This window comes from Doryrhamphus excisus, linkage group LG11 (assembly GCF_037039965.1).
Source record: "Doryrhamphus excisus strain RoL-2023G ecotype Guam linkage group LG11, RoL_Dexc_Guam_v1.1, whole genome shotgun sequence".
NCBI classification, from domain to species: domain Eukaryota; kingdom Metazoa; phylum Chordata; class Actinopteri; order Syngnathiformes; family Syngnathidae; genus Doryrhamphus; species Doryrhamphus excisus.
In genome coordinates this window covers 1,255,092-1,282,169 of record NC_136367.1, presented here as the reverse complement: position 1 = coordinate 1,282,169, position 27,078 = coordinate 1,255,092, and the positions used below count along the sequence as shown (strand labels likewise).

The following is a 27,078-nucleotide window of genomic DNA, read 5'->3' as shown; positions in this document are numbered from 1 at the left end:
CAGTATTGTATTGAACAAATACATGTTTTAGTTTTCATTTAGTAGATGAATCCTTTCGGAAAACAGTAGACGATGATATAAGGCTGTGTCTCAAATTGAATACTTCCGTCAGTACGCATCAATACTTTGTACACAGTGTACACTTAGATCCTCCCTTATCTCTGCTTTTGATTGTAAACACAGCAGTCCCTCGCCACTTTAGGTCTCATTTTCTGTTATTATGTCTACTATATTGAGTAATAGGAGTGGGAAGGTGATTATAGGGGTGTTATTTCATGTCTACAGGGCTCTAAAAATGTTTTTTTTAAAAAAAACAATACTTAGAAGGTTGTAGAAAAAGTGCCGCCTGCTATGCATCCAGCAGAGGGCACTGTTTCACAAGTCCATCTGATCTAAAAAAAATCTATATTTTTGTACTTAAAGCATAGAAAACCTGTTTATCATCGTTCAAATGTTTTTTTAACCATTATTAGAGCTCTCTTTACATGAAATAACACCCCTATAGTCACCTTTACAATCCTATTAACCAATATAATAATAAGATAAAATAAAATAGAACATTCATGAGAAGAAGCTTTAGTTTTAAGAGAATAAAGTCAAAATATTAAAAGAAAAAATGTGACATTATAATAAGGAAAAAGTCACAATTTTCTAAAATATTATCAGGAAAAATGATGTCATTTTAGTAGCATAGCATTGAAATATTATTTTTTTTTTAATTTTTAATAAAACCAAATAATGTTGGAATTTTTGTAAAATTAGGTTTTAAGAAAAAAAAATAAAGACCAAATATTTTGGGACTAAAATAGAAGAATATTTACCAGAAGATAATTGAAAGACAAATAAAACATAAACAATAATATGCACATGTGTGTTGACGTAATTATGTTCACGTAAAGTGTTTAGCGCACAGACCTCACAGCTAGGAGACCAGGGTTCAATCCCACCCTCGGCCATCTCTGTGTGGAGTTTAACTCTAATATTTCTTTTGGTATGCTCCATGTTGAAAGATCAGTCCCAAATCATCTAAAATGGCCGGTACTGAAGGGGCCGTCGTTTCAATGTATTGAATGAAATAATAAAATACCTTCATCAGGTTAATTATGTGTAATAATGTTTTAAAATATGATATTTTCAATACATTTGCTTGGTTTGACTTAAATAAAAGTGGGTCAAATTACTGACCATCACAAAATGCGGGACCCGGGTATAAAAAAAATTGGCAATCGCTGTCCATTATTTGAGGTTTTTCGGAACTCGCTTCCGTCAGTACACTTCAATGAGAACTATGTACACTGTGTACTTACCTCATTCCTTAGCTAAGTATGGGAGTATCAATTGCTTGCGGTTTTTCACCAATCACTGGTGGTCCCAGAAAGTAAAAACGGGGCTCTACTGACTGTTCCTTTCCACTGCGTCGCCAAGATGGTGACTACTGAGGGTACTCAAAAGACGAAGTAAAGTATGGAATAGAGACACAGCCTAAGTTCCGCTGATCAATTTCCTTTTTTTTTTTTTTCTAAGATCCAAACGTTGATGCACCTGTCGGGAAATAAATGCTAGTGTTGTTCCTGTTAGTGTGTGTCGTCTATCTTCAACGGCGGGTTAAAAATGGAGGCCATCACTCTGCCTTCCTTTTCCAGCAGAGCTTTCCTTCTAAGACCAAAGCCTCGGATTTTCAAACCGCGGTCAGTCAAGTAGGATTTCAAGCCGTATTGCATAGTTCCTGGTGATCACATTCATGTTCAATTAAAACTCTTCCTGCTTGTTACGCTTCCAACCTTTCCTAGCGGCGGACCTTCTGATACTGAAAGGCTCAGGTTCTTATCTTTGGTAATTGGTCTCACTCGTTTGTTCATTAAAGGACCGACTCTCCGGCTTTGCACTGCGGCGGCTCTTCCTGAGGCTTGTCGTGGTCTAACATCTTCTGGGTGATGTCCAGCCCGTTCTTGAGAGCTTCCTCTTTTTGCCGTTTCTTGGTCCTGGCCTCCACCCAGGGGATCAGACACAGCATGGCTCCGCCGATCAGCGGGGGGATACCTGCCAGGTAGAACGCCAAGTCGTAGTTCCCCAGCCTGTCCCTGAGGAAGCCTAGGAGACGAGGAGAAGAAACGTTTGGATCAATGTGGCAAATGAGTCTATTTGAGGATGAGCTTTTCCTTTCCTGGAGAGTGAATGAAATGTGTTTGTAGAACAAAAATTGAACAAAAATGCTGCAAAACGTGACTTAAAAAAATCTTTAGATTGGTGCGGCATTTCTGGGCAAGCACTTGGTGAGTGTGGAGAGTTTGAGGCTGGCGATGTGTTCGTCCATCAGGCAAATTTAGGGACGAGTACCGCCTCAGTACGGATTTGGGAGCATGCAGACACTATGTAAGACTTTTAGTGCAGGAGGCGCTTTTGTTGTGTACATTGCGCATTACTGTACTACAAGTTGAGTCGCTCCCAAAGAGCGTTACCTGCAATTGGGGGCCCCACGGTCATGGGCACAGACATGAGGCCCAGGAGGAAGCCGATGGCTTGGGAGACATCGGCGGGGCCGACCAGCTCAAAGGCGATAGGAGCCATGATGCAGATGAAGCAGCCGTCAAACATGCCCATCAGCAGACACACGGCAATCAGTCCTCCAAAGATGTTGCACAGCGGGATCATCATGGACATGACGCCAATCACAAAGAAGGAAGTCACCTTGGAGGATGAAGAGGAGGTGGTGTGTAAACAGTTCAGTTATTCAATTAAAAAATGTCACATTACAATAAGGAAAAAGTCACAATTTTCTAAAATATTATCAGGAAGGAAAAAGATGTCATTTTAGTAGCATAGCGTTGAAATATGAAATGTTTTTTTTTTTTAAATAAAAACAAATAATGTTGGAATTTTTGTAAAATTAGGTTGTAAGAAAAAAAAAAAAGACCAAATATTTTAGGACTAAAATAGAAGAATATTTACCAGAAATAGTTGAAAAACTAAAGCAAAAAAAGCTGTAATTTTCAGAGAATAAAGTCAAAATATTAAAAGAAGAAATGTCACATTATAACAACAAAATAATTTCACAATTATATAGAAAAAACTTGTAATGTTACCAGGAAAAATAATGTCATTTTAGTAGCACAGCATTGAAATATTAAAGAAATGTGTTTGTTGTTGTTAAATAAAACCAATAATGTTAGAATTTTTGTAAAATTAGGTTATCAGGAAAAATGATGTCAATTTAGTAGCATAGCATTAAAATATTAAATAATGTTCTTTTTTAATAAAACCAAATAATGTTGGAATTTTTGTAATTTAGAATAATTTAAAATAAAGAATAAAGTCAAAATATTAAAACAAGAAAATGTCACATTGTAACAAAAAAAAAATCATAAAACTTGTAATATAATCAGGAATATTAATGTCATTTTAGTAGCCTGGCATTGAAATATAATTTTTTTCTTTAAATAAAACCAAATAAAGTTGTATTTTTTGGAAGATTAGGTTGGAAGAAAAGCTATAATATTATGTGAATAAACTTAAAATATGGGAATAAAATGATGAGAAGAAAGTTTAGGAAGACTACTTAAAAAGAAAGTGAAAACATTTGAAAAAAACTGCATAAATGTGGGAAAACAGTACAGTATATGTACAAAATATATGCACGTACCTGCAGGTAGACTTTGTTGACCCCGTGAATGTAGTCCGCAACCCTGCCAAAGATGAGACGGCCTACACCGGATGTGATGCCGATGCACATGAGCAGAACTTCTTTGTTGGAATCCTCCCCGAAGCGCTCCTCCACATGCTTCATCTGTGGAACAGAAAGCCAAGAAATGAAGATCCTTTGATTATGATATTCGGTATACACGCATCAAATGTATAAGCAGCTGGGAAAATATTCATTTTTTACCACTTTATGAGGTCGCATGGGTGCTGGAGCCTATCCCGGCTGTCTTTGGGGCGAGAGGCGGGGTACACACTGGACTAGTGGCCAGCCAATCGCAGGGCACATATAGACAAACAACCATTCACACTCACATTCATACCTATGGACCATTTGGAGTCGTCAATTAACCTAGCATGTTTTTGGAAAGTGGGAGAAAAACCCACGCATGCACGAGGGGAGAACATGCAAACTCCACACAGAGATGGCCAAATGTGGAATCGACACCGGTCTCCTAGCTGTGCGGTCTGCACATTAACCACCGTGCAGCCGCTGTGAAAATATACTGTATAAAAACCCGACACTAGATCTCGCAGTAGACCATCTTTAATAAACACGTGTTGCAAAGCGTCGGTTATCAAGGAAACGGTTGTCGGGAATTATCAACAGAACAGGTGAAAACATCATGTGGTTATGGTGGAATGTGGTTGGCCAGGACAAACTGCTAAGCTCAAACACAAAATACGCATTACATCAGGACATCGCACACAGAATAATATGCAGTGTTTGGACATTTTGTAAACAATTCGGTGCGCTAAATTCCAGGCTTTCCAGAGAAAATGATGCCTTTCCTTGCTATCAGTTGATGATTTGGGAGTTTAGTTAGAGTAACTCAACCCTCCCTGCTGGCAACGTTTCACATACAAAAACATAGCTGTGCAGTGGGATCACTGGTTTCCCACATTGTGGGCGTAAAAAATTTCCGCAAAGTAGGATTCAATGTTAATAAACAAAATATTTCCAATTAAAAAATTCTAAATTTACCATTATTAGAGCCCTGTAAACATGAAATAACACCCCTATAGTCACCTTTACACTTCTATTACTCTTTGTTTACACCACATTGTGCAGGCTACGGGATCACAGAAGAGACACAAAAGATGATGGAAGTAAGAAGGCAAAAATTTACCATTTCCACAACAAATGTGAGGAGAACTCCCTCACACCCACTCCATCATGTTGGACATGCCATGGCTAACTCCATGCAGTGTAAAGTTAATGTAATGAATTTCTATTACTGGCATTAGTGACTAGAGTAATACATACAACTTGCATTTCAATATTATATATAATCAAAAATATAGAATATATTTCATTCTGAACAGATTCAATGTCCCTCCATGACTATTTCAACTCCGAGAGTCTGTGTACCTGTGGTGTATCACCAGCAGCACCACACCCACAAGACATACACAAAAGACATCACTCTAGATGGTAATCTGACCTCGCTGTGCAAAACGTTCTGTTCTTTTTTCGTGTAATGTTCAGAGGGGGCATCCATATCCAAAAGTTATATCTGGAGACATAAAAAGTTATTTGCTCCTCGGATGTATTTGCACGAACGCCAGTGCGACTCTCAAATACAAGGTGCTCAGACTAATGCTCGGCGGAATCAAAGTCCATGGAAAATACAGACGTTCAATGACAGTACAAACCTTTCAAAGCAATTAAGGAACACCGTAACATCGCTCTTAGCGTCCATAAACCAAAGTTGCGGTGCCAAACAGGAAAAGGAAGTACCAAAATAAATCACACAAAAAAACTACAAGTAGAACCTGTCACACGGAATGTGAGAAAAGAGCCAAGTACTATCAGGGGTCTCAAACACGCGGCCCGCGGGCCAAATGTGGCCCGCAGGACACTAGTTTGAGGCCCCCGCCTTGATATGAAAGTTTAATGTTAGTTTGATATGGATGCTGTATGGTATCATGTACCCAGAAAAAATTATTACGTTTGATTAATGTTCATGTTAAAGGTTAAATAACTGTTAATAGTTATCCTCCCTATCCGTGTGGAAGTGGTAAGTTTTTGGCTATTTAAGTTTAAAGGAAATAACTTTGAGGCTACCGTTTAGGTCGCTAGCTCTCTAGTTTGCGAGTTAGCATGTGTCTCAAGACCCTGCAGTTGCGCAATATGTTGTAAATAAAAAGAGTATATATGTGACTATAGTCGTGTTTTGTCATGTCTACAGGGCTCTAATAATGCTTTGTTCATTTTAATCTGAAAAAAATCATTTGTCTACCCACCAACTATATGTGGTTTCTTAGGTTTTTATTATTTGCTGTTTTGATTTGGGTTTAAGTCGACAACTGCTTACGTCAACGTTGGTCCCCCAGTCCATGGGGCGTCAACATAATTTAATACACAGCATGGCGGTTCCAGATACTCCTTACTCTTTATTATATGCCAGTGAATCCCTTTTAAAAGGTCTTGTGCAAAATGACAAGCTATTGTTGCTGTCTGGGTCTGATCATGTTGTCTCCCTGGGAAACAGAACTCTGTTATACGACACGTTTCATCCTTCTTTTTCCTCCTGTAAAGCCTATTGTTTTCTGTCACAAACGGAGGGGGTGGCGCTGAGGCTGCAGCTCTGCCCCTGTTGGACTCCAGTCTAGAGTAGTAGGATATTGGAGACGTGTTGGCTGGGATCCCCAGGACAGGATGGTCTATAACCGAGTTAACAGTCAAAATATCCAAAGAACCGGATCGAAGCTCCCATGAAGATGTTTTCTCCACGTTTCCCCCCATCTTGTTGCCCAAACTGAGAGTGAGTCAATGAAAGTGACACCTGTTTACAGAACAGGGTCTTGGCTGCAAATTGAGGACCCTATTTTCGTCATAGCGCAATAACAGGCACCCTAAGGTCTCTCTCGGGAAGGCGGCCACACACAAAGACTGACTTCATCGCTTAAATCAAATGAACCAGTAACAACCGGTTAAGTTAGTTTCACTTACATACACAGCAACAATGGTGCATTCAAAGACAGAGGAAATAAGTACAAAATCCCAACGCTTGATGAAAATCTGTGAAGCATTATGACATATTTATAATTCGTCACCAACTTAAAAATATTTTTGGAGAACATTTCAGCTTTTTTGGGTTTCATTTTATTTCTACAACGTGTTGTGCGTTCATAAAAACGAGCGACGGGCCTTCTTGCCATGAGCAGCGGATGACTACCATATCACAACATCACATACAATATTATTAGAAACAGTCGATATTGGCTTCCTGACCGATTTCCGATAAACTGCACCAATATATATATATGTAGCACTTCATTTCCAATACCAATATCAACATAGGCACCAGTCATATCTTGTTTAATGTATGAACTGTAAATAATCAATTCCCCAGTTAAATAATGCTGGTAATGATGCAATTTGGAAAGCTGCAACATTTCTACGTGGCACAAACATCCGCATTAGAACAAAGAGCTAAGCGTGATACTAACGTGTAAATAGTGCAATGATAAGCTGATCTAATTCAGCGGGGTCATTAGATTGGAAGAATGAAAGGAATACTCCTTATTTCCCCCCCCCCACACACACACACACAGCCAGGCCTTTCTTTAAACATTGGATATTTACAAGCCGAAGTCCACATTTGGAAATAATTCCACACTGCTGACATACTGAGCTAGCAGGCTAGCAAGCTAGCTGTGTGATGTCGAGTGCCAATATCATTATTGGTCGAAAACAATATCAATATGAACCGTTGTCATATTTTCATGCCATGTGTAGATATAATATAATATACTGTATATGTGTATAAACTAAAGAAGACAGTGGGGTGAGTAAAAGTTATGGGGAAGAGGACAGCGAGACGAGTGAAAGCTACGTTAAGAGACGAGAAAAAGTAGTGATCAATGTGGTTAATGAGGACAGGGAGACGAGTGAACGTTACAAGGAAAGAAGATAGAAAGTAGTGGTCGATACGGTTAAAGAGGACAGCGAGATGAGTGAACGTTACAAAGAAAGAAGATAGAAATGAGTGTTAGATACGGATAAAGAGGACAGCGAGACGAGTGAAAGTTACAAGGAAAGAAGATAGCAATGAGTGTTAGATACGGATAAAGAGGACAGTGAGTGAAATTTATGGGGAAAGAAGATAGAAATGAGTGATAGATACGGATAAAGAGGACAGCGAGACGAGTGAAAGTTACAAGGAAAGAAGATAGCAATGAGTGTTAGATACGGATAAAGAGGACAGTGAGTGAAATTTATGGGGAAAGAAGATAGAAATGAGTGATAGATACGGATAAAGAGGACAGCGAGTGAAAGTTACGGGGGGAAGAGGACAGCGAGACGAGTGAAAGCTACATTAAGAGACGAGAAAAAGTAGTGATCAATGTGGTTAATGAGGACAGGGAGACGAGTGAACGTTACAAGGAAAGAAGATAGAAAGTAGTGGTCGATACGGTTAAAGAGGACAGCGAGACGAGTGAACGTTACAAGGAAAGAAGATAGAAAGTAGTGGTCGATACGGTTAAAGAGGACAGCGAGATGAGTGAACGTTACAAAGAAAGAAGATAGAAATGAGTGTTAGATACGGATAAAGAGGACAGCGAGACGAGTGAAAGTTACAAGGAAAGAAGATAGCAATGAGTGTTAGATACGGATAAAGAGGACAGTGAGTGAAATTTATGGGGAAAGAAGATAGAAATGAGTGATAGATACGGCTAAAGAGGACAGCGAGTGAAAGTTACGGGGGGAAGAGGACAGCGAGACGAGTGAAAGCTACGGGAAGAGACGAGAGAAAGTAGTGATCGATACGGTTAATGAGGACAGCGAGACAAATGAAAGGAAAGGAGAAAGGAATGGAGAGGGAAATGAGTGATAGATAAGAATAAAGAGAATAAAGAGGACAGCGACGCGGATGAGAGTTACGGGAAAAGAAGGTGAGTGAATGTTATGGGAAAAGACGGTAGAACAAGTGATAGGTATGGATAAAGGGGACAGTGAAACAAGTGAAAGTTAGAGGGAAAGAAGAGAAATGAGAGATAGCTAGCTAAATAGCTAGATAGATAGATCCCGTATAATAATAAACAATAAATAATAATGTGGAGAATAAATAGATGCCATCAAATATGAACAATGTACAGCATAAACAGCAATTTGTACAAATAATTTAAAGGAATGAGTGATAGGTAGAGATAAGGAGGACAGCGAGATGAGTGAAAGTTACATGGAAAGAAGGTGGAAAGGAGTGGTAGATACAGATAAAGAGGACAGCGAGGTGAGTGGAAGTTACGAGGAAAGAAGAAAAATATGCCCCCTACCCCACCCCACCCGACCCGACCAGATCAGACCAGACCTCAACTTGAGGCGATGTTATGTATCTGGACCTATTTGAAACCCTCATTGGTCATTGTGACAGTTGTGAACCTCCTCCAGTGATCTCTGAACTTCATTCCTCCGTCTTGCCAAGCGTCTGGGATACGAGGAAATCGCAGCTCGCATTCCTGGTGTTTAGCGGCAATGTGCTGCAGCAGGAGTTGTGATTAGAGCAAAAACAATAAACTTACCAGATGAACGTAAGGCACAAAGTAGCCATAAAGCGCCGCCGGGATGCCGAAAGCCCATATGCGATACCCCACAGACTTCCAAATGTTGAAATTGAAGATCTGGCTCACGGGCGGACAAAAACCACCGGTGCTCCTGGGCTTGACGGGCAGTAGGGGCTTGTAGGTGAAGCCTGCCAGCATGAGCACAAACATGAGGATGCAGAGGATGCGCATGGTGTTCTGCAGGCCCACTCTGTCCAGCAGCCCCGACAGCAAGAAGGGGAGCGTGATGGTGAAGATGCTGCTGCCGGCGGTCACGATGCCGTTCACCAGGCCCAGACGCTTCTTGAAGTAGTGGCCCAGGATGACCAAGCTGGGCTGGTAGGCAAAGGAGCAGCCGCAGGAAAACACAATGCCGTAGGTGAAGTACATGGGGCCCAGGGACCTGCAAGGAGATCAGTATGCAACATGATTACAGTGGAACACGTTTATCTCCGCTAGCCGACTCGAAAAAAAGACTTTGTGTAACGTCTGACTAAAATGTCCTGCATTCAAATTTTATTTCACTACTGGATGTCCACATAAATAAAAAAAAGGTGTTCCAAAGTCCCGATTGGGTAAATAAATCCCACTGGTAAGTCACATGACCGAGGAATTCCGCACCTTGCACTTTCAGCTGCACAAGACAAGAGTAAACGTGACAACGTTAAACAAACACTTGATAAGCGGGACGTGTCTCATGACTTATTAATAACACTTCAAAGCAGGGGCGTTTCAATGTGCGGCCAATTTGCGACAATTCAAAAAGAAAACTACAAAAGAGATCATATAAATACTGTCCATCAAAGTGTATTACAAACATTTTCTTCAGTAAAAATGGCGGAATTCACACATTTCCTGATCAAGTACCAGGCAGAAGACTTGGCCAACAGCATGACTCTTTAAAGCAGGGGTCTCAAACTCAATTTACTTGGGGGGCCACTGGAGCTATGGTCTGGGCGAGACTGGGCCGCATCAGGTTTTCCAAAAAAAAAAACGCATTTATTAAAAACAGAAAAATTAATAAACTTTGCCTTGGTTTCGATTTTCTACAAGAAAAGCTCTGATAAAACATTCCACTGTTTTCAAATATCTTACTTTTTAATTTTCTATACAAAATAAGATGAAAAATAAATAAACAAACCAAGAATAAAGAAAATCAATCAATCAGTAATAAATAAATATAATAATAATAAAACGGCAAATAATAAAAACTTAAGAAACCACATATAGTTGGTGGGTAGACAAATTATTATTTCATATTAAAATGAACAAAGCATTATTAGAGCCCTGTAGACATGACAAAACACGACTATAGTCACATTTATACTCTTTTTATTTACAACATATTGCGCAACTGCAGGGTCTTGAGACACATGCTAACTCGCAAACTAGAGAGCTAGCGACCTAAACGGTAGCCTTCAAGTTATTTCCTTTAAACTTAAAAAAGCCAAAAACTTACCACTTCCACACAGATAGGGAGGATAACTATTAAGTTATTTAACCTTTAACATGAACATTAATCAAACTTAATAATTTTTTCTGGGTACATGATACCATACAGCATCCATATCAAACTAACATTAAACTTTCATATCAAGGCGGGGGCCTCAAACTAGTGTCCTGCGGGCCACATTTGGCCCGCGGGCCGCGTGTTTGAGACCCCTGCTTTAAAGCCAGTGTAATGTCTGTCATAGGAGTGTGACATCAATATTCTTACTTATCCATAAAATACACAGGAATGTCATACAGGATATAGTTATATTTTTCAGATATAAACAATGTGAAGTCATGTTAACAGCTTTTTCTGTGTTTTTATACAATTTTTTGTTCTAATTGAAATACCGTGCCGCTGTGCCGTGAGGAAACCATAGCTCTTTCTTTGAATGGAGCCAATCACGAGCGATGAGAAAACTCACAATGAGTCTAAACGAGAGGTCGCAGGAGGTCATTACTCAATATAACAGTCTGAGTCACGGCGTCATTTTACAAAGAATGCTAAAATCATCACACAACAACCCTGTGAGTCAGATTGTCGCATTGAGTCAGGACTCTCGCTCTTTTGATTGGCTCCTGTCAAATAAAGAGCCGCCTGGTTCTCACGGACTTCGATTGCCACAGTATGCTGTTTTATGACGTAATCAATACTAAAACTTGATATCCGTAGCAGATTTTTTTCTATATAAAAATGCTGTATACAACACAAATTCGGGTTGCTGGAGCCTATCCCAGCTGTCTTCAGGCGAGAGGCGGGGCACTAACCATAGACGAATCCATTCATGAGTCAGACATGAGGCAGATCATGTCGTCAACCAGAAAAATCTAATAAAAATATTTAAAAAGAATTGATAAATAGGTACACGGAGACTTTTAATGGTTGATCACGTGACTGGGTTAAAGTTCCTTGTTTGGAGAGCTTTAGCGGTAGAGGAGTGATACTTCCAGCGTTTGAACAGGTAAATGTTAGCTTTCAAGTTAGTCCAATTTTGTTGCATTAGCGTGTGATTTTATGAAATTATTCATAGCATATGCTGGCCTCTGACTCGTCATTTGCTCATTTAAGTGCTGTCCTGAAATGTTCCCTGAAATTGGTTATATTTAGCTTTTAGCTCACATTCTTCTATTTACGTGATACTAAGGAATGACTATTAATGTTGTTTTGATGGTGACGCTTTTCCATGTGCTCCTTAGGTGACGTGAACGCTCGTAAGATTACGAGAGAATGTCGTTAAGCACTCTGTTGTTAATAATATCCTGGTATCTGGTATACATATCTGTACATATGTAGTTATGGTAAACGCTGCAGGAATATCTGATCCTCATCCTTCACATCTAAAAACCTTTGAAGCGGAGGTTGGCAAAAACCAACCCAATGCAGAAGTTCTTCATTCAGTCATTTTCTACCGCTTATCCTCAAGAGGGTGGCACATATAGGCAAACAACCATTCACACTCACATTCATACCTATGGACAATTTGGAGTGGCCAATTAACTTAGCATGTTTTTGGAATGTGGGAGGAAACCGGAGCACCCGGAGAACATGCAAACTCCACACAGAGATGGCACAGAGGGTGGAATTGAACCCTAGTCTCCTAGCTGTGAGGTCTGCGCGCTAACCACTCGACCGCCCCTACACTATCATATAATATAGAAATATTTTTACCATCTATCTAACTATCTTTCAGTTCAGATTGTCAGATTGTCTCACTTATAAAGCTTTTTCTCCTTACGTGACAAAAGAGCTGGCCAGGAGGCCCACCAGGCCGACGGCGGCGCCTCCGACGGCGGTGATCCTGCATCCGAGGATATCGGTGAAGACGCTGACAATGGGCGAGCAGAAGAAGATCATCCCCATGGAGAGGGAGCCCACCCACGCTGCAAAACAGAAATGAAAAAAAACAGTCAGTCAGGAGGTTTGAATGCTGTATTAGAGCACTGTATCCACGCACACACACACACACACACACACACACACACACGGACTGTACTGTCAGTATACTGTATAAACACAATCAATACACTCGATTTACTATAGCAACCAGGCGGCAGATATCATCACGCGGTTGCCTTTTTTAGCCATTGTTCATCAATCATCCTGATGTTGTTTATGTTTCATTTTTAGCTTTATCATTTTCAAAAGAGCAGGAAGACACACTTTAAGGACAGGAAGGAGTGATCAGGAAAAGACTAAGTACACAAGTTGCTACGAAGATACCACACTATTTCCCGTACATTCACTCGCGTCGATGCATACGTTGTCGCAAAATGTTTTCTAGCCTGAATCTAATCAATACGTTGCTAAAATGTACAGCTTGATAACGTTTTTTTTACCTCGAGCGTCGAGTCAGTCCTTGAATGCACCATAGCACAGACGCTTGCTGCTAAACAAGGAGGTGCCGCTGCAATGTGGAAGTGGTTTGGTTTTTGACGGAGCAGATGTGCGGCAAGAAACCATAACATTGTATACTGTTTTTATGTACTGTTTTATGTCTATTTTTATTGTACATTGTTTTATTGTATTTTTTATGTGTATTTTAACCCTGTGTTTTGCCTTTTGTGAAGCACTTTGTGACTTCTGTCTGAGAAAGGTGCTATATAAATAAAACTTACTTAACATGCAAAGTTTGAAAAAAACTTTGCATGTTAAAAAAAAAAAAAAAAAAAAAAAAACATGCAAAGTTTGACGGTGACGGTAAAAAGGCGGCAACATGACAAGTTTGTTGGACCATAATAAATGTTACAAATTTTGTTACAAATAAATGTGGATTTAATTACAGATTATATTGTTATGGTCCATATGGCCCACACCCACTCACAATAGGAATGACGACCTTGATAGACAGTAAATGATGTGCTATGGGTGTGATGAGGGTAGAAAAGCAATCTGTGTCCGGTTATTGTGCTTGTCAGGGTGGGGGAATTGATATTTTACTAACAACGATGTTAGAATATATAGTCACTGGACACGCCGTGTGCAAATCATTTTCACATTCACACTCTAATTTCCACTTGCATACACGAGTGAAATGCTGCACGGGAGGCTGTCTTAAAGGGGGGTGGGAGTGGGAGAGTAATGGGGGGTGGAGTAGTTCCTTCACAGAGTTGGACATTGTATTGGACAAATACCTTGCCTTTGTCCTGAACTCCACCAAGGCTTTGCCATCGGAAAAAAAACAATATTTGCAGATGATATTGAGCAAACATTACTGGCAGTTAGAGTGGTGTGCAATCCAGGAAATACTTGAAACACTGGATGCTATCTGGACAGAGAAGTCGCAAAGACAAGGGTGTCAAAAATGTGGTCCGGGGGCCATTTTTATTGGACTGCAAAGAAAAAAATGAAAAAAAAATCAACTGTCCTTTTAAATGAAAAAAGTTTGTCACAAAAAAATAGGACAAAAAATTTAATTTTAGTAGCATAAAGTTTAAAAATTTAAAAAGAAGTAATTAATCGACAAATCCATGATTAATTCTTCCATTTTCTATGCCACTATGCCTCATTTGGGTATGCTGGAGCCTATCCAGGCCATCTTTGGGTAAGAGTGGGGCTTTTCATTTTTCAGTGGTCCCTTGTGGGAAAAGGTTCTGGACACCCCAGCGATATGAGGTCACCCCCAGGCAGACGTGTTCTTGCACAACACGTGAGAGCCAACTATAAGACTGAGAAGAGAGAAACAAGCACAGCAGCGAGCCATTTAACCATATTACATGATGGCTGCCAACGCCTGTTTGCCTGCAGCTTTCTTCAGCCCCCTGATTCTACACCTTCTATGTGTGCCAGACGCCAGCAAACGTGTTACAATGACAAGTGCGGGCCTGCTTATACACAACAAAGCAAAGGAGAGTTAAAACTCCCCCGGACTAAACAAGAGGAGTAGCTGTAATGTTTGTTCTTCACCTGAGTAAGAGGATAGCAGTGTGTCAGGTTACTGGTATTGCTGGATCAATCACTCATATTGGAAACTTGTACAGTTTCCAATATGCACAATAGGTCCCCTTTAATTTGTCAAATAACAAATCTGATTTTCAATTACAACATGAGACACGACTAGGCTATGCCAAGGGGACTCGGATGGATGCTGCTCATTTCAAGCACTGGAGTCAAGGAGATTTCAAGTAAATGTGGTAGCCGGTTCTCCCCCTCATGCGTGGATATCATCCTGCTTGAAGCTACATCATGTCATAAATAGCCATGCACAATCCCTCAAAGACAACAGGAAATTGTTGTTATTGTTTCATTTGTTGGTACTCCTGCAAAAGTCATTTAAAGGAGGCTGCAGACAAAGAGGAATTCTAAAAAAAAAAAAAAAAAAAGAATCAACGCAATGAGCGGTTCCGTCGGAATGACATCCAGCATTCACCGCCAGCCTGACTTGAAGTCATGGACCACTAGCTTGGAATCGCTAGAAATCCCACGGGAACGCACCAACTGCAGCCTTCTACAATTTGCAGTTCTAATTTTATGACTTCACTATATCATGGTTTATCAAAAATATTTTAATTCACGATTTAGTGTTTTTTATGTATATTTAATAATAATAATTATTATTATTATGAAAATAAGCATGTGTTACTTATTTTTTGCATAATTTAAGCATTTTCAAGGTTTAAAATGTTGAAATCAACTAAGATAGAAATTTAAGGCTTTATTTATTTATTTATATTTAATGATAATAATTATTATTTTGAAAATAAGCCAATTTTACTTCTTTTTTGCTTAATTTAAGCATTTTCAAGGTTAAAAATGTTTAAATCAACTAAGATAGAAATTTAAGGCTTTATTTATTTATTTATATTTAATAATAATTATTACTATACTTTAGAAAATAAGAAAATGTTACTTATTTTTTGCTCAATTTAAGCATTTATGGTTAAAAATGTTTAAATCAACTAAAATAGAAATTTAAGGCTTTATTTATTTATATTTAATAATAATTATTATTTTGAAAATAAGCAAATTGTACTTATTTTTTGTTTAATTTAAGCATTTTCAAGGTTAAAATTGGTTAAAATCAACTAAAATAGAAATTGAAGGCTTTCAGAAGATGCATTCCAAAATGCAGTATCCTTCCCCTCGCTCCACCCTATAAATATTCCATTCTCTTTTAGAAAAAATAAAACCTAATCTTCAGCCTTAATCAAGCTGCACTGACGGGAGTCCAGCAGTTAGAGGAGGCGGGTTGGTGCCTTTGGGGAGAGATCTCACGTGCCCCGTGATGACAGACAGTAAACATGGTTTATCCCATCTTTTCCGCTGTCGGCGCTTCACTCCCGCTATGCGGCCTCTCCTCCTTCTCCGTATCTCCCCCGGGATCTTCGGTTGCTTGGCATAGCGAAAGGGTGTGTGGCTCAAAGCTAGTCGGCTAGTCCCGAGTGTAAACAATGGAGCCTTGAATGAATGAGTCTCCGGTAACATGCAAGATAAGAGCTGGAGTCAATATGGCACAAAAAAATAAAATAAAATAAGAAAGTAGGAATAAAGCACGATTAAACACAAAAAATTTGCTTTACTTTGTATACACCTCATTCCGAAAGAAAAGTGCTAATCCAAATGAACATATAATAGGATTCCCAGGGGTGGAATATTCCTTTCCCCAATCCGATTGAGGTATCTTGTACCCGCTCAAACGGAAAGTTTTCAGACTGCGTTCTTCTTCGTGGTGTTTTTCTTCTTCTGTTGTTTATTGGCGGTTGGCAAGCAGCTTTGGTGTGCATTAGCGCCATCTGTGGAACAGAATCTAAACCCTTCTATACTTGATCTCAATCAGTTTTTCCTTTCAAAAGAAAAAACATATCTTTATAAAACATATAAAATATTGGCAAGATTGAATTTGACCTTTTTCCTGTTTCAATTTATCCCGGGTGCGTTCTTTCAGTGAAGACTGGACAAAGGAAAAACTGGCAATACGTTATTCCAACAAGTTCAAAGTGTATCACGTGATGTTGATGTTTACGTTTTACTGGGCATGCCCCATTGACTATTCTGGTTGATTATAGCGGCGCATGTAGACAAGAGATTGGAATATTCCTTACTATGGATACCATTGTTTTCGGAAAGAGATAAACTCCTTATGTAAACGTGGCTAATGTTGGCCAAGTATAAAAAGGACTCCTTCCTAATGACTTAGCTTCATTTTTGTAAGAAAGTCACACAAAGTGGTCAGCGGAGTGTATTTAGCGAGCTATCGATTAACTAAAGCTAATGGAAACAAGTCATTGGTTTGTAATCGCTGAGGTGCGAAAGAACGTCTCCCTGCTTGCTTAAATAAACAACCCGTGTCTGTTGCGGCACATTCTCGGAATCCGTCTGCTCGGGATCAAATCCATTAGCAACATGGGAGATATGAAGACAGGCGCTTCTTAAAATTCCAACCAATTTCTACGTGAAAAGCCTGCGAAACGTCTGCCCGACTCCGATTGGAGTGTAGACACAGCGAAGAGGGAAAGGTGTTAATAAATCATCCCGCCGACAGAACACAAACAGAACCAGATGTTCTGCATCCAGAACGTGGAGTCATGAAGACCTGGCGCGGGTTTACATTTTGGAAGAGATAGTTGAAGAAATGGGTGCAAATAGAAAACAGTTATTGCTCCTCGGCTTATGGAGCTTACACGCTCTGCTGTTCGATGATACTGGAATATCCTGGCATTTAGCCTCAAGTCTTCTTTCCAGTCCAGCTAGAAAAACGACAAAGCTTGCAACGTTATTAAAAATGTTTCCACTTTTTTTGGGGCAGTTGTACTTCTTGTATTTGGGATTTCCTCCCTCCCTACCTTCTTCCTTCCTCTTCTTTAGAAAGTCGTCTAGGACTGACGTGAAGGTGAAATGATGCATCCTAAAGCAGGCCCTTCGTTTCACGTACTATATCCCAAACCAGGGTTGTCTTTTCAGGTCACTTGTGGTCCGCCGCTGGTTGTTAATTGGTCAGTGGAGCATTTTGGAAAATTAAGTTCTGTTATGTGAATAAAATTATAATTCAGGGCTTTTGGCATTCCAAAGTGCACTTCCCAACGGGAATATCACTGATTGGATTTACTTGCCGGAATTTTGTTAACTTGCCCCGGGCCATCGGTACATTGTTATTGTCCAGCTCTGTAATTATATAATTATAATTTAAAAAAAGCTGTAATATTACAAGAACAACATGAAAATATTAAAGAGAAGTACATGAGATGTTTTTTCCTCATGGTTTCCTCTCCGTTCAAACGTCTAACCTTCAACAGAGTGAGACCTTCACGATTCATTGTGGTCTGACCAGCAGGTATTTCCTTACAGCAATTGCACCCCAAACCCCAAGCAGCTCCGTCCTACACCCGACCAGGGGCCTCCCGGTGCTGCAGACACACATCTGGCCGTTAGTGGACCGAATCGAATGGCAAGCTTTGCTGCACCGAATGCCTCCAGCAGCTGGAAGCCATTTATAGTAGCCTGCGTCTTTTCTTTTTTTAAGTTCTACTGCTGCTCTACTGGAGGCAATAGCGGGGGCCACGCTAGAACAGCAATTTCCATATGCTTACTAGACAAGTTCCAATGTGTTTTTTGGCCTCCCAAAGCAGGAAGTGAAAACCTGCGACTGATGACACAGCATGGAATTGGAGGAAGTGTACAGCACGATGTCATTTATGTTTATGTGGTTCTGGCGACCAAAGATCCATATGTGAAACATTAAATAGGGATGCTGTGGGCTGCGTTAGAGGCACAGGAAGTGGGTGGTGTGGGTGTACTCAGAAGTGATTGGGAGGTTACTGTACTGAGCCCCCCTTATGAAATAAGGAAAAAGACGCCAGCAAAACGGCATTTCTTTACTAAATAAATACTCTACAAAACCCTAATGAGAATAAGCGGCATAGAAAATGGATGGATGGTTAATGCAATAAGAATATATTTACAGTACAATGGATCACAGTGGGGCTGCACGGCGGACGAGCGCAGACCTCACAGCTAGGAGACCGGGGTTCAAATCCACCCTCGGCCATCTCTGTGTGGAGTTTGCATGTTCTCCCCGTGCATGCGTGGGTTTTCTCCGGGTACTCCGGTTTCCTCCCTGTGCTTTTTTTTTTAATAACTAATACGATTTTCCCCTCAAAAAGTTGAATTAAACTTTTTAATTGAATTAAATTACAGATAGGCTGCACAGCGGTTGAGTGGTTAGCACGCAGGCCTCACAGCTAGGAGACCCGAGTTCAATTCCACCCTCGGCCATCTCTGTGTGGAGTTTGCATGTTTTCCCCGTACATTCCAAAAACATGCTAGTTAATTAGCTTGGTGACTCCAAATTGTCCATAGGTATGAATGTGAGTGTGAATGGTTGTTTGTCTATATGTGCCCTGTGATTGGCTGGCCACCAGTCCAGGGTGTACCCCGCCTCTCGCACGAAGACAGCTGGGATAGGCTCCAGCACCCCCTGCGACCCTTGTGAGGGTAATTGTTTATTGTGTATTGTAACTCAATGCTAACTAGTAATCTGGTTGAAATGCTATTGAATCAACAAACAGAAATCTGAATGAATCCTATAATGATAATAATATGTAAGTATTCAAAATGTGTTTACCGGTAAACTTTGTGACAATATGACATATTGATGTATGATGTATGTTTTCTGGCCTTTACAGGTCGGTTTTTTGCACAGCATGGTTTTGCACCTAAAGAGAGTTTCATTTTGTTTCCTTTTTAAAAAAAAAAACACTTAAGTAAACCTAAGAACTTAAGTAAGAGCTGTAGTTGTTTTGTCATTTATTTAAATGTAATCTTTGTTTGCCTCCTTCATTGACACCAGTTAGACTCCCTGAAGAACTGTTTGTTCTGCCTGCAGTCATTAATAATAATAATAATAATAATAATAAGTAAAAATAACCACTAGTTACACTATGCACAACGACATCTACCTAATACTTGATTATCTAAAACAAAGTTCATTACTGAGTGACATGTTTAATTTTTTTTCTTGTAAATTTATTATTGCTCTTTAACCAAATGTGTTTTTGCCAATTACTCCATTAATCAACAAAAAATTTAATTCACATTATATATTATGAGGAGCAAGCCAGATGCCAAAAATAGACATTTTTATGTGCGTATCACTTACTTTTGTGGAGTTATGGTTGATTGATTGATTACTTGGAGTGGAGAAATTTGAACTTTGACTTCTACTGCTTAGACGTGGGAGGTGGAGTATATATATATACTACAGCTTAGATTGGCGAGAGAGACATAGTACACCCCCAAACTGGTCACCACCTACTGACAACTTATACTCTCTGATCAGGCCGAGTACACCCAGTAAACCCACAGAACCATCACAATCAATTTACTAAGGATAGGAGTACCTCAAGGCTCTGTCATAGGTCCCTTTAATAGTTTTCCCAGTGTGTATATATATAACACCCGAACGGTGGTTGAGTGGTTAGCATGTAGCATGTAGGCCACACAGTCAGGAGATCGGGAAGACCTGGATTTGATTCTCATCTTCTCTCATCTTATGAAAGATGGGAGACTAATCTTTTTTTTTTTTTGGTATATACAAGTTTAGGGGCTGCTTGGTGGTTGAGTGGTTAGCGCGCAGACCTCACAGCTAGGAGACCAGGGTTCAATTCCACCCTCGGACATCTCTGTGTGGAGTTTGCATGTTCTATCCGTGCATGAGTGGGTTTTCTCCGGGTACTCCGGTTTCCTCCCACATTCTAAAAACATGCTAGGTTAATTAGCCACTCCAAATTGTCCATAGGTATGAATGTGAGTGTGAATGGTTGTTTGTCTATATGTGCCCTGTGATTGGCTGTCCAGTCCAGGGTGTACCCTGCTTCTCGCCCAAAGACAGCTGGGATAGGCTCCAGCACCCCCACGACCGTCACGAGGATAAGCAGTAGAAAATGAATGAATGAATGAATAACACCCAGGTTGTAATCTACAATTATTCTCTATAAAATGTAAATATTAATGCTAATTAAATGAATCCTTTGTGTGTGCAGAACAGATGGAATGAAGTTCCAATCAGACAAGTGGCTTAAGAAGAAGGCTTGCCGGTACATCCTCCATGGCCTCAGGTTGTGTCCCAATGATATGTGTCATGTGCAGGAGGCCAAACAATCAGCCCTCTTGTAGCCGCTCAAGTGGCGGTCGATTTCCGATGTGTTTGCCGTCTCTGCGCTTTGTCTCTCAACAACTTTCACAGAAAACCCCCAGCTCACGTGGGCTGGAGTTCAAGCACTTTGTCAGTCATTAACTTCACCGGATCCACGTCAAGCTGTTTTATCACAACCCTAAGCTGAGCAGCTGTTAGGAGTCCCATACAAAATATCATTTTCGGAAGATAGCATTTATGATTTTGGGGCATGTTGAAGTTGCATTAAGGACATACGCAACTCTTAATTCTAAAAACAGACTCTTGTAACTTACATCCTTTCTTTGGTTGAACTTTCTTTTTTTTTACAACACTTGTACTTTATGAGTTTTATCACACTTGTACTGTATGGGTTTTATCACCTGTGATACTATCACACTCAGCAAAAGCAATTAGGGGAAATAAACCAAAGTCCAACAGGGTTTTTCTGTGTATTTACAAGGTCGGCATTACGGAGACCTTAAAGGATAACTGCACTTTTTAGGCTCCGGCACCCCAGCAACCCTCGTGAGGATAAGCGGGGTGAGACTGGGCTGCATCAGGTTTTGCAAAAAAAACAAAAAACAAAACGCATTTATTAAAAACACTAAGGATAGGAGTACCTCAAGGCTCTGTCATTGGTCCCTTTAATAGTTTTCCCAGTATATATACACGTATATATATAGGCTGTAGACCCAGGTTAATACTAATTATAATAACACCCAAAAGGCTGCACGGCGGTCAAGTGGTTAGCGCGTAGACCGAACAGCTAGGAGAACCGAGTTCAATCCCCTCCATCTCTGTGCGGAGTTTGCATGTTCTCCCCGTGCATGTGTGGGTTTTCTCCGGATACTCCGGTTTCCTCTCACATTCCAAAAACATGCTAGGTTAACTTATACTCTCTGATCAGGCCGAGTCCACCCAGTAAACCCACAGAACCATCACAATCAATTTACTAAGGATAGGAGTACCTCAAGGCACTGTCATTGGTCCCTTTAATAGTATATATATATAGGCTGTAGACCCAGGTTAATACTAATTATAATAACACCCAGGGGGCTGCACGGCGGTCGAGTGGTTAGCGCGTAGACCGAACAGCTAGGAGAACCGAGTTCAATCCCCGCCATCTCTGTGTGGAGATTGCATGATTGATTACTTGGGAGTGGAGAAAGTTTCATTTCATTATGTACCCTCAGGGCCTTCGTACTACATGGAGGATCTTGCTGTATAAAAAGGAAAGGGAAACTAAATCATGCCGAGATGTGTATATGGGTTTTCATCGACAAGACGAGACTGGACGGACATGTTAGCATGCGGTCTGTGAGACGTTGAAAAATGTATGTCGAATTGATAAATTGTCTTAGTGATCCATGTTATTTTTGTGTTTATTTTTTGTGATATTCACATACATAAGCTTGACGGAAGTGACGGACAAGTCACTAACTGTTTGTGCTTGCTTCATATTAATTTGGTCCACCGAAAAGAGTATTTGATTAATCAAAACAACAAACTTCAGATGAATCGACTAACATCAGTTGGCGTCCTAATGGATTCAAGCGTGAATAAAATGTGTTGTGGTTTATTTTTTAATATATTATAATCACAGTGCAGGTGAGGTGAAGGCAAACCGCGTGTATGCAGTACTGATAATACTATACGTTAACCCCATCGGGTCATACTGAAGTCCACGTACTGCATGTGCAGCTCACTTTGTTGATCTTGCAGGTCATCTTCAAAAACATCCTGGCTGCCGCACACACACCGCATTGCCGTGACGGTGATACTGAAACAATATTTTCCCCATCTCCGTCCAGTCAGTGTGTCAGTTTTCCAGGCCCAAAACATCGGCGTCACGCAGCTTGCCTCGCTTCATGTTTTTATTCCGACCAAGCGAAAGTAATACTCGGGAAAACAAATCAGGTGACTAAATGTGTATCGTGAATGTCAAACATGAGTCAAACATGAACGGTGAGCGCTGTGGTGTGAAAGCCTCGGTGCCATCCAAAGGTCTTTGCTGACATATATAGACAGGCCGATGGCAGCTTGTGTGGACAGCAGCAGCGCACGCATTCCCACACGGAGGGAACAGAGTTCGCTACACGGACATGAAGGCCACTGACCTTGACAGGGCAGGACGGCGTATGGCCTGAGCCACTCCACCCCAGTGTTAGACATCGCCATTGGCTGGTTAGGATTCCCAATTTTGACAACACAAGCCATGTGAGAAAGGAACTGCCGATGGCAGAAAGCTACTTCTGTTTGCTGTTCTGCATAACAGTACCAGGACAGAACATGTTTAACCATGTTTACTAACCCTGGACATAGTACATATATATGTACATATGTGATGTATCCATGTAACCGGATGGACATCAGCTAAAAGCCGAACCAACTTCTATCCATTTATTTTCTATGCCGCTTAACCCTCACTGGGGTCAAAGGTATGCTGGAGTCTATCACCGGTCTCCAGCCAATCACAGGGCACATATAGATGCACATCACCCCAATTCTGGCCTCCCTGCATTGGTTGCCTGTTCGCTTTAGGATTTTATTGTTTGTTTTTAAGGCGTTGAATGGGCCGGCCCCCCAAATACATCTCGTCGTGGGGGGTGCTGGAGCCTATCCCAGCTATCTCCGGGCCAGAGGCGGGATACACCCTGGACTGGTGGCCAGCCAAGAGATAGCCGAGTGTCGCCAATACTGGCCCTGGCGGTATCGGAAATTCTTTCCAGGAAAGGACAGCCAGGAAACATTTTTTCTGGTACTGGAAAACAAGTGTTTGTTTCTCATGTTGAGTTTTTAACTTTTGATTTATGTTTGTTTCCCGAGTCAACGCCATGTCACCGCCTACCAACCGGCGGAGTCGAGCACAAACAGGGAAACAAGCCCCATATGTAAAACTAGGTTTGACAGTGAAGATAACCACGGATGGAACAAGACTGGTCATGTTGGTGTTTGTGATTCTTTCTGCCACTTAAGTACAGCATAGGCAAATGGTGACAGCACAATGATGGCTTCCTGCGGGGGGAAACTGCTGTCTTTAGATAAAGTGTATAAACACAGGTGAGGTCATGACCCAAGAATATGCCGGGAAGTTCTTATTTCAAAACAGTCTGTATGGCGGTGATTCTCCAACAAACAACCAGTGTTGCATAAAAATGTAGTACTTTGTTAAAAGGTTGTTTCTTGCTCTGTGTGCATCATATCAACAAATACGTAAATCTGAAGGATTACTTTGTGAACTAAGACTGTTTCATCTTGAAGATTTCATTTATATTGGTGTTCCATTTCATAAACGCACGGCCCCGGCTGTGACAATCTGGCACTGTGAACGTTTCTTACATTAAAGCCTTTAAAGCCATTAAAACACAATGTGGTGAAAATGTACTCATGAAGCCCGAGTTGCACACACACAATCACTTAGCGTGCTAAACTAAACTAAACTAAGCTAAAATAAAAATAATAATACAAATGTTAAAAAATTAAACTAGGGGCTGCACGGTGGACGAGTGGTTAGCGCGCAGACCTCACAGCTAGGAGACCAGGGTTCAATTCCACCCTCGGCCATCTCTGTGTGGAGTTTGCATGTTCTCCCCGTGCATGTGTGGGTTTTCTCCGGGTACTCTGGTTTCCTCACACATTCCAAAATTAATTGGCCACTCCAAACTGTCCATAGGTATGAATGTGAGTGTGAATGGTTGTTTGTCTATATGTGCCCTGTGATTGGCTGGCCACCAGTCCAGCGTGTACCCCGCCTCTCGCCCCAAGACAGCTGGGATATCCCTTTGTGAGGGTAAGCGGTACAAAATGAATGAATGAAAACTTAAACTATATTAGGAAAGCAGGAAGTGAACAAATGTAAGAGTTACTGATTGTAAAAGTACCAGATGGAGGGGTAGGATTTAATAAACTTTGCTTCTTCCTACTCCTTTTGGACATGTGGAACTGGGAACTGATTATGGGATGCACTCAATTGTAATCTGATGCATGTTCAAATGAAATAAAACCATTACCATTACCATGTTTCACGGTATCAGCAACATTCTCCCTGCATTGACCAGGTATCGTATCGACAGCAAAAATGGCAGTATCGCCCCACTGGTGTAACGATACAATACAGCACATTTGTCACTAGTCGCAGTTAGCTAACTGTGCTAATCGTTTCACAATTAACGTAAAAAGGTGAAATAAAACATTTTTTTCACCGCCAGTCCCCGAATGACGCTTGCTGTCACTTTAAAATGTCACTATAAAGCATACTTTATAGCTTACTTTCATGTAATGGTGCTTCCTCAAAGGTTAAAACTCACTTCAGATATCGAAGTCAAAGTTGTGTCAATTGAATATGAACCGTGTGCCCAGGGGGGCGGCTCACCTGTCCTGAAGCGGAGGTCATCGTCGTCCTCGGAACCAAACTCCCGCAACAGAGAGAGGAAGAGAATACCGAAGGCGTTCTGGATCCCGAACACCGAACCATTACACCACATGGCGGACAGCATGACCAGCCAGCCCCATCCGCCCTCCGGGTGCACAAAGGTGGGCTCCTCCGCCCCGGGAGCCGCGCTTTGCTCCGGCACTGTCACCTTGGTGTCCCCGTTCTCCTTCTTCTCTTCCACCGGAGCCCCGGCGGGGACCGCATCCTTGTCCGCTGTGTCGCTTTCTACCATTTTAGTCCCTTCTGTCATGGTCGAGTTCTGAATGAAAAGTTGGAAGGAAGGTAATGTCAAGGTGCTACGTGTTGAAACGTGGGTTTCTGCTGAGAAGAAGAAGAAGAGTATCCGTGCGTGTCGTGATGTTTAGCATCTATTCCAAGTGTCAAGAAGCTGCTTTAGCAAAATCATAAATAGACATCGCGGGGGGGCGGGGCGTCCTCACAACTGGCCGCTGATTCGCCGATGACGTTTTGGTCAATGACGTCAGAGAGACCCGCAGTGTCGTCAAATTACTGCAGTACAAAACATTTCAGCTACTGGAGAAGGAATCTTCTTGTCTTGTGAACCCTGAAGATCCGAAGCCCAACTGTGGAATGACGGGAAAAGTGAGAATATTTGGGATGTGGATATTTTTAGGATCAGTATTATGTCATAATGATTCAACTTAGTTGGAAAATGTGGAATTCCAGGAAAAACAGACAATTTTGGAATGTGTAAAATAAATAGCCCTGATACATGAATGACATACTGTTAGTCATTTTTACTGGTAGCCAAAAAAAAATAGCCAAAAGTAAAAAAAAACTGTACAAATACTGTAAATGCATTTGTTATATCACGCAGGGTAGTAGTTTGAAGAGCTATCATGGCTGTCTCAAACAACTCTTCGTTTATTTTAGTTAATTGGTTCCAGATTGACTGTGATAAGTTAAGCACCGTCACTTATTTATGGTAATGGCCATGGGATTATTTCATTTGAACATGCTTCAAGTTATTTCCTTTAAACTTAAATAGCCAAAAACTTACCACTTCCACACGGATAGGGAGGATAACTCCCTACCTTTAACATGAACATTAATCAAACATAATAATTTTTTCTGGGTACATGATACCATACAGCATCCATATCAAACTTGCGCGGGCCGCACTAACAATAAACTTTCATATCCAGGCGGGGGCCTCAAACTAGTGTCCTGCGGGCCACATTTGGCCCGCGGGCCGTGTTTTTGAGGTTACACAGAGAAGAGATACAGAAGGTGGATCATTTTAACTACATGGGGTCAACAGTTCAGAACAACGGTTCACATTGGGAGCGACCAGGATGGATAGGATCAGGAATGAGTACATCAGAGGGACATTACATGTTCGAGGTCATCTCGGTCTGGCCTCTCTGATAGTGAATATATTGGTAGAAGGATGCTGACCAAAGAGGAGGTTTATGGATGTAGTGAAGGAGGACATGATGAGAGACAGATGCAGAAGACAGGGTTGGATGGAGGACATTGATTTGCTGTGGATCATTGTCCTGCTGCAGAACCCAAGATGGTTTCAGCTTGAGGTCACCATCAGATGGTTGGATATTCTCCTTCGGGATTTTTTGGTAGACAGCAGAATTCATGGTTCCATTTATCACAGCAAGTCCTCCAGGTCCTGAAGCTGCAAAACAGTCCCAGACCATCACACTACCTCCACCATATCTTACTGTTGTGATGTTCTTTTTCTGAAATGTGGTGTTACTGGAGTCATGAACGCTGACCTTAACTGAGGCGAGTGAAGCCTGCAGTTCTTTTGATGTTGTTGTGGGG

The 27,078-nt window shown here is 40.9% G+C and overlaps 1 protein-coding gene across 1 annotated transcript; it reads right to left on the bottom strand.

Moving 5' to 3' along the window:
* Positions 1 to 684: 684 nt before the first annotated feature.
* slc16a10 (solute carrier family 16 member 10) lies at positions 685 to 25,672 on the bottom strand. Its single transcript, XM_058072318.2, has 6 exons — positions 25,219 to 25,672; positions 12,474 to 12,618; positions 9,226 to 9,649; positions 3,641 to 3,784; positions 2,460 to 2,688; positions 685 to 2,091 (listed from the first exon to the last, which is right to left on the bottom strand). The coding sequence occupies exons 1-6, from the start codon at positions 25,526 to 25,528 to the stop codon at positions 1,859 to 1,861; spliced, it is 1,485 nt and encodes a 494-aa protein (XP_057928301.2). The 5' UTR covers positions 25,529 to 25,672; the 3' UTR covers positions 685 to 1,858.
* Positions 25,673 to 27,078: the final 1,406 nt, after the last annotated feature.

What these genes read in the sequence shown, in the direction of transcription:
- slc16a10 (XM_058072318.2), bottom strand. Translation starts at nt 25,528, where the DNA reads ATGACAGAAGGGACTAAAATGGTAGAAAGCGACACAGCGGACAAGGAT. An exon ending in CTGGCCAGCTCTTTTGTCAC is followed by an intron (nt 9,650 to 12,473) that starts GTAAGGAGAAAA and finishes ATCTCCTTGCAG; the next exon opens with GTCCCTGGGCCCCATGTACT. An exon ending in TCAACAAAGTCTACCTGCAG is followed by an intron (nt 2,689 to 3,640) that starts GTACGTGCATAT and finishes TCATCCTCCAAG; the next exon opens with GTGACTTCCTTCTTTGTGAT.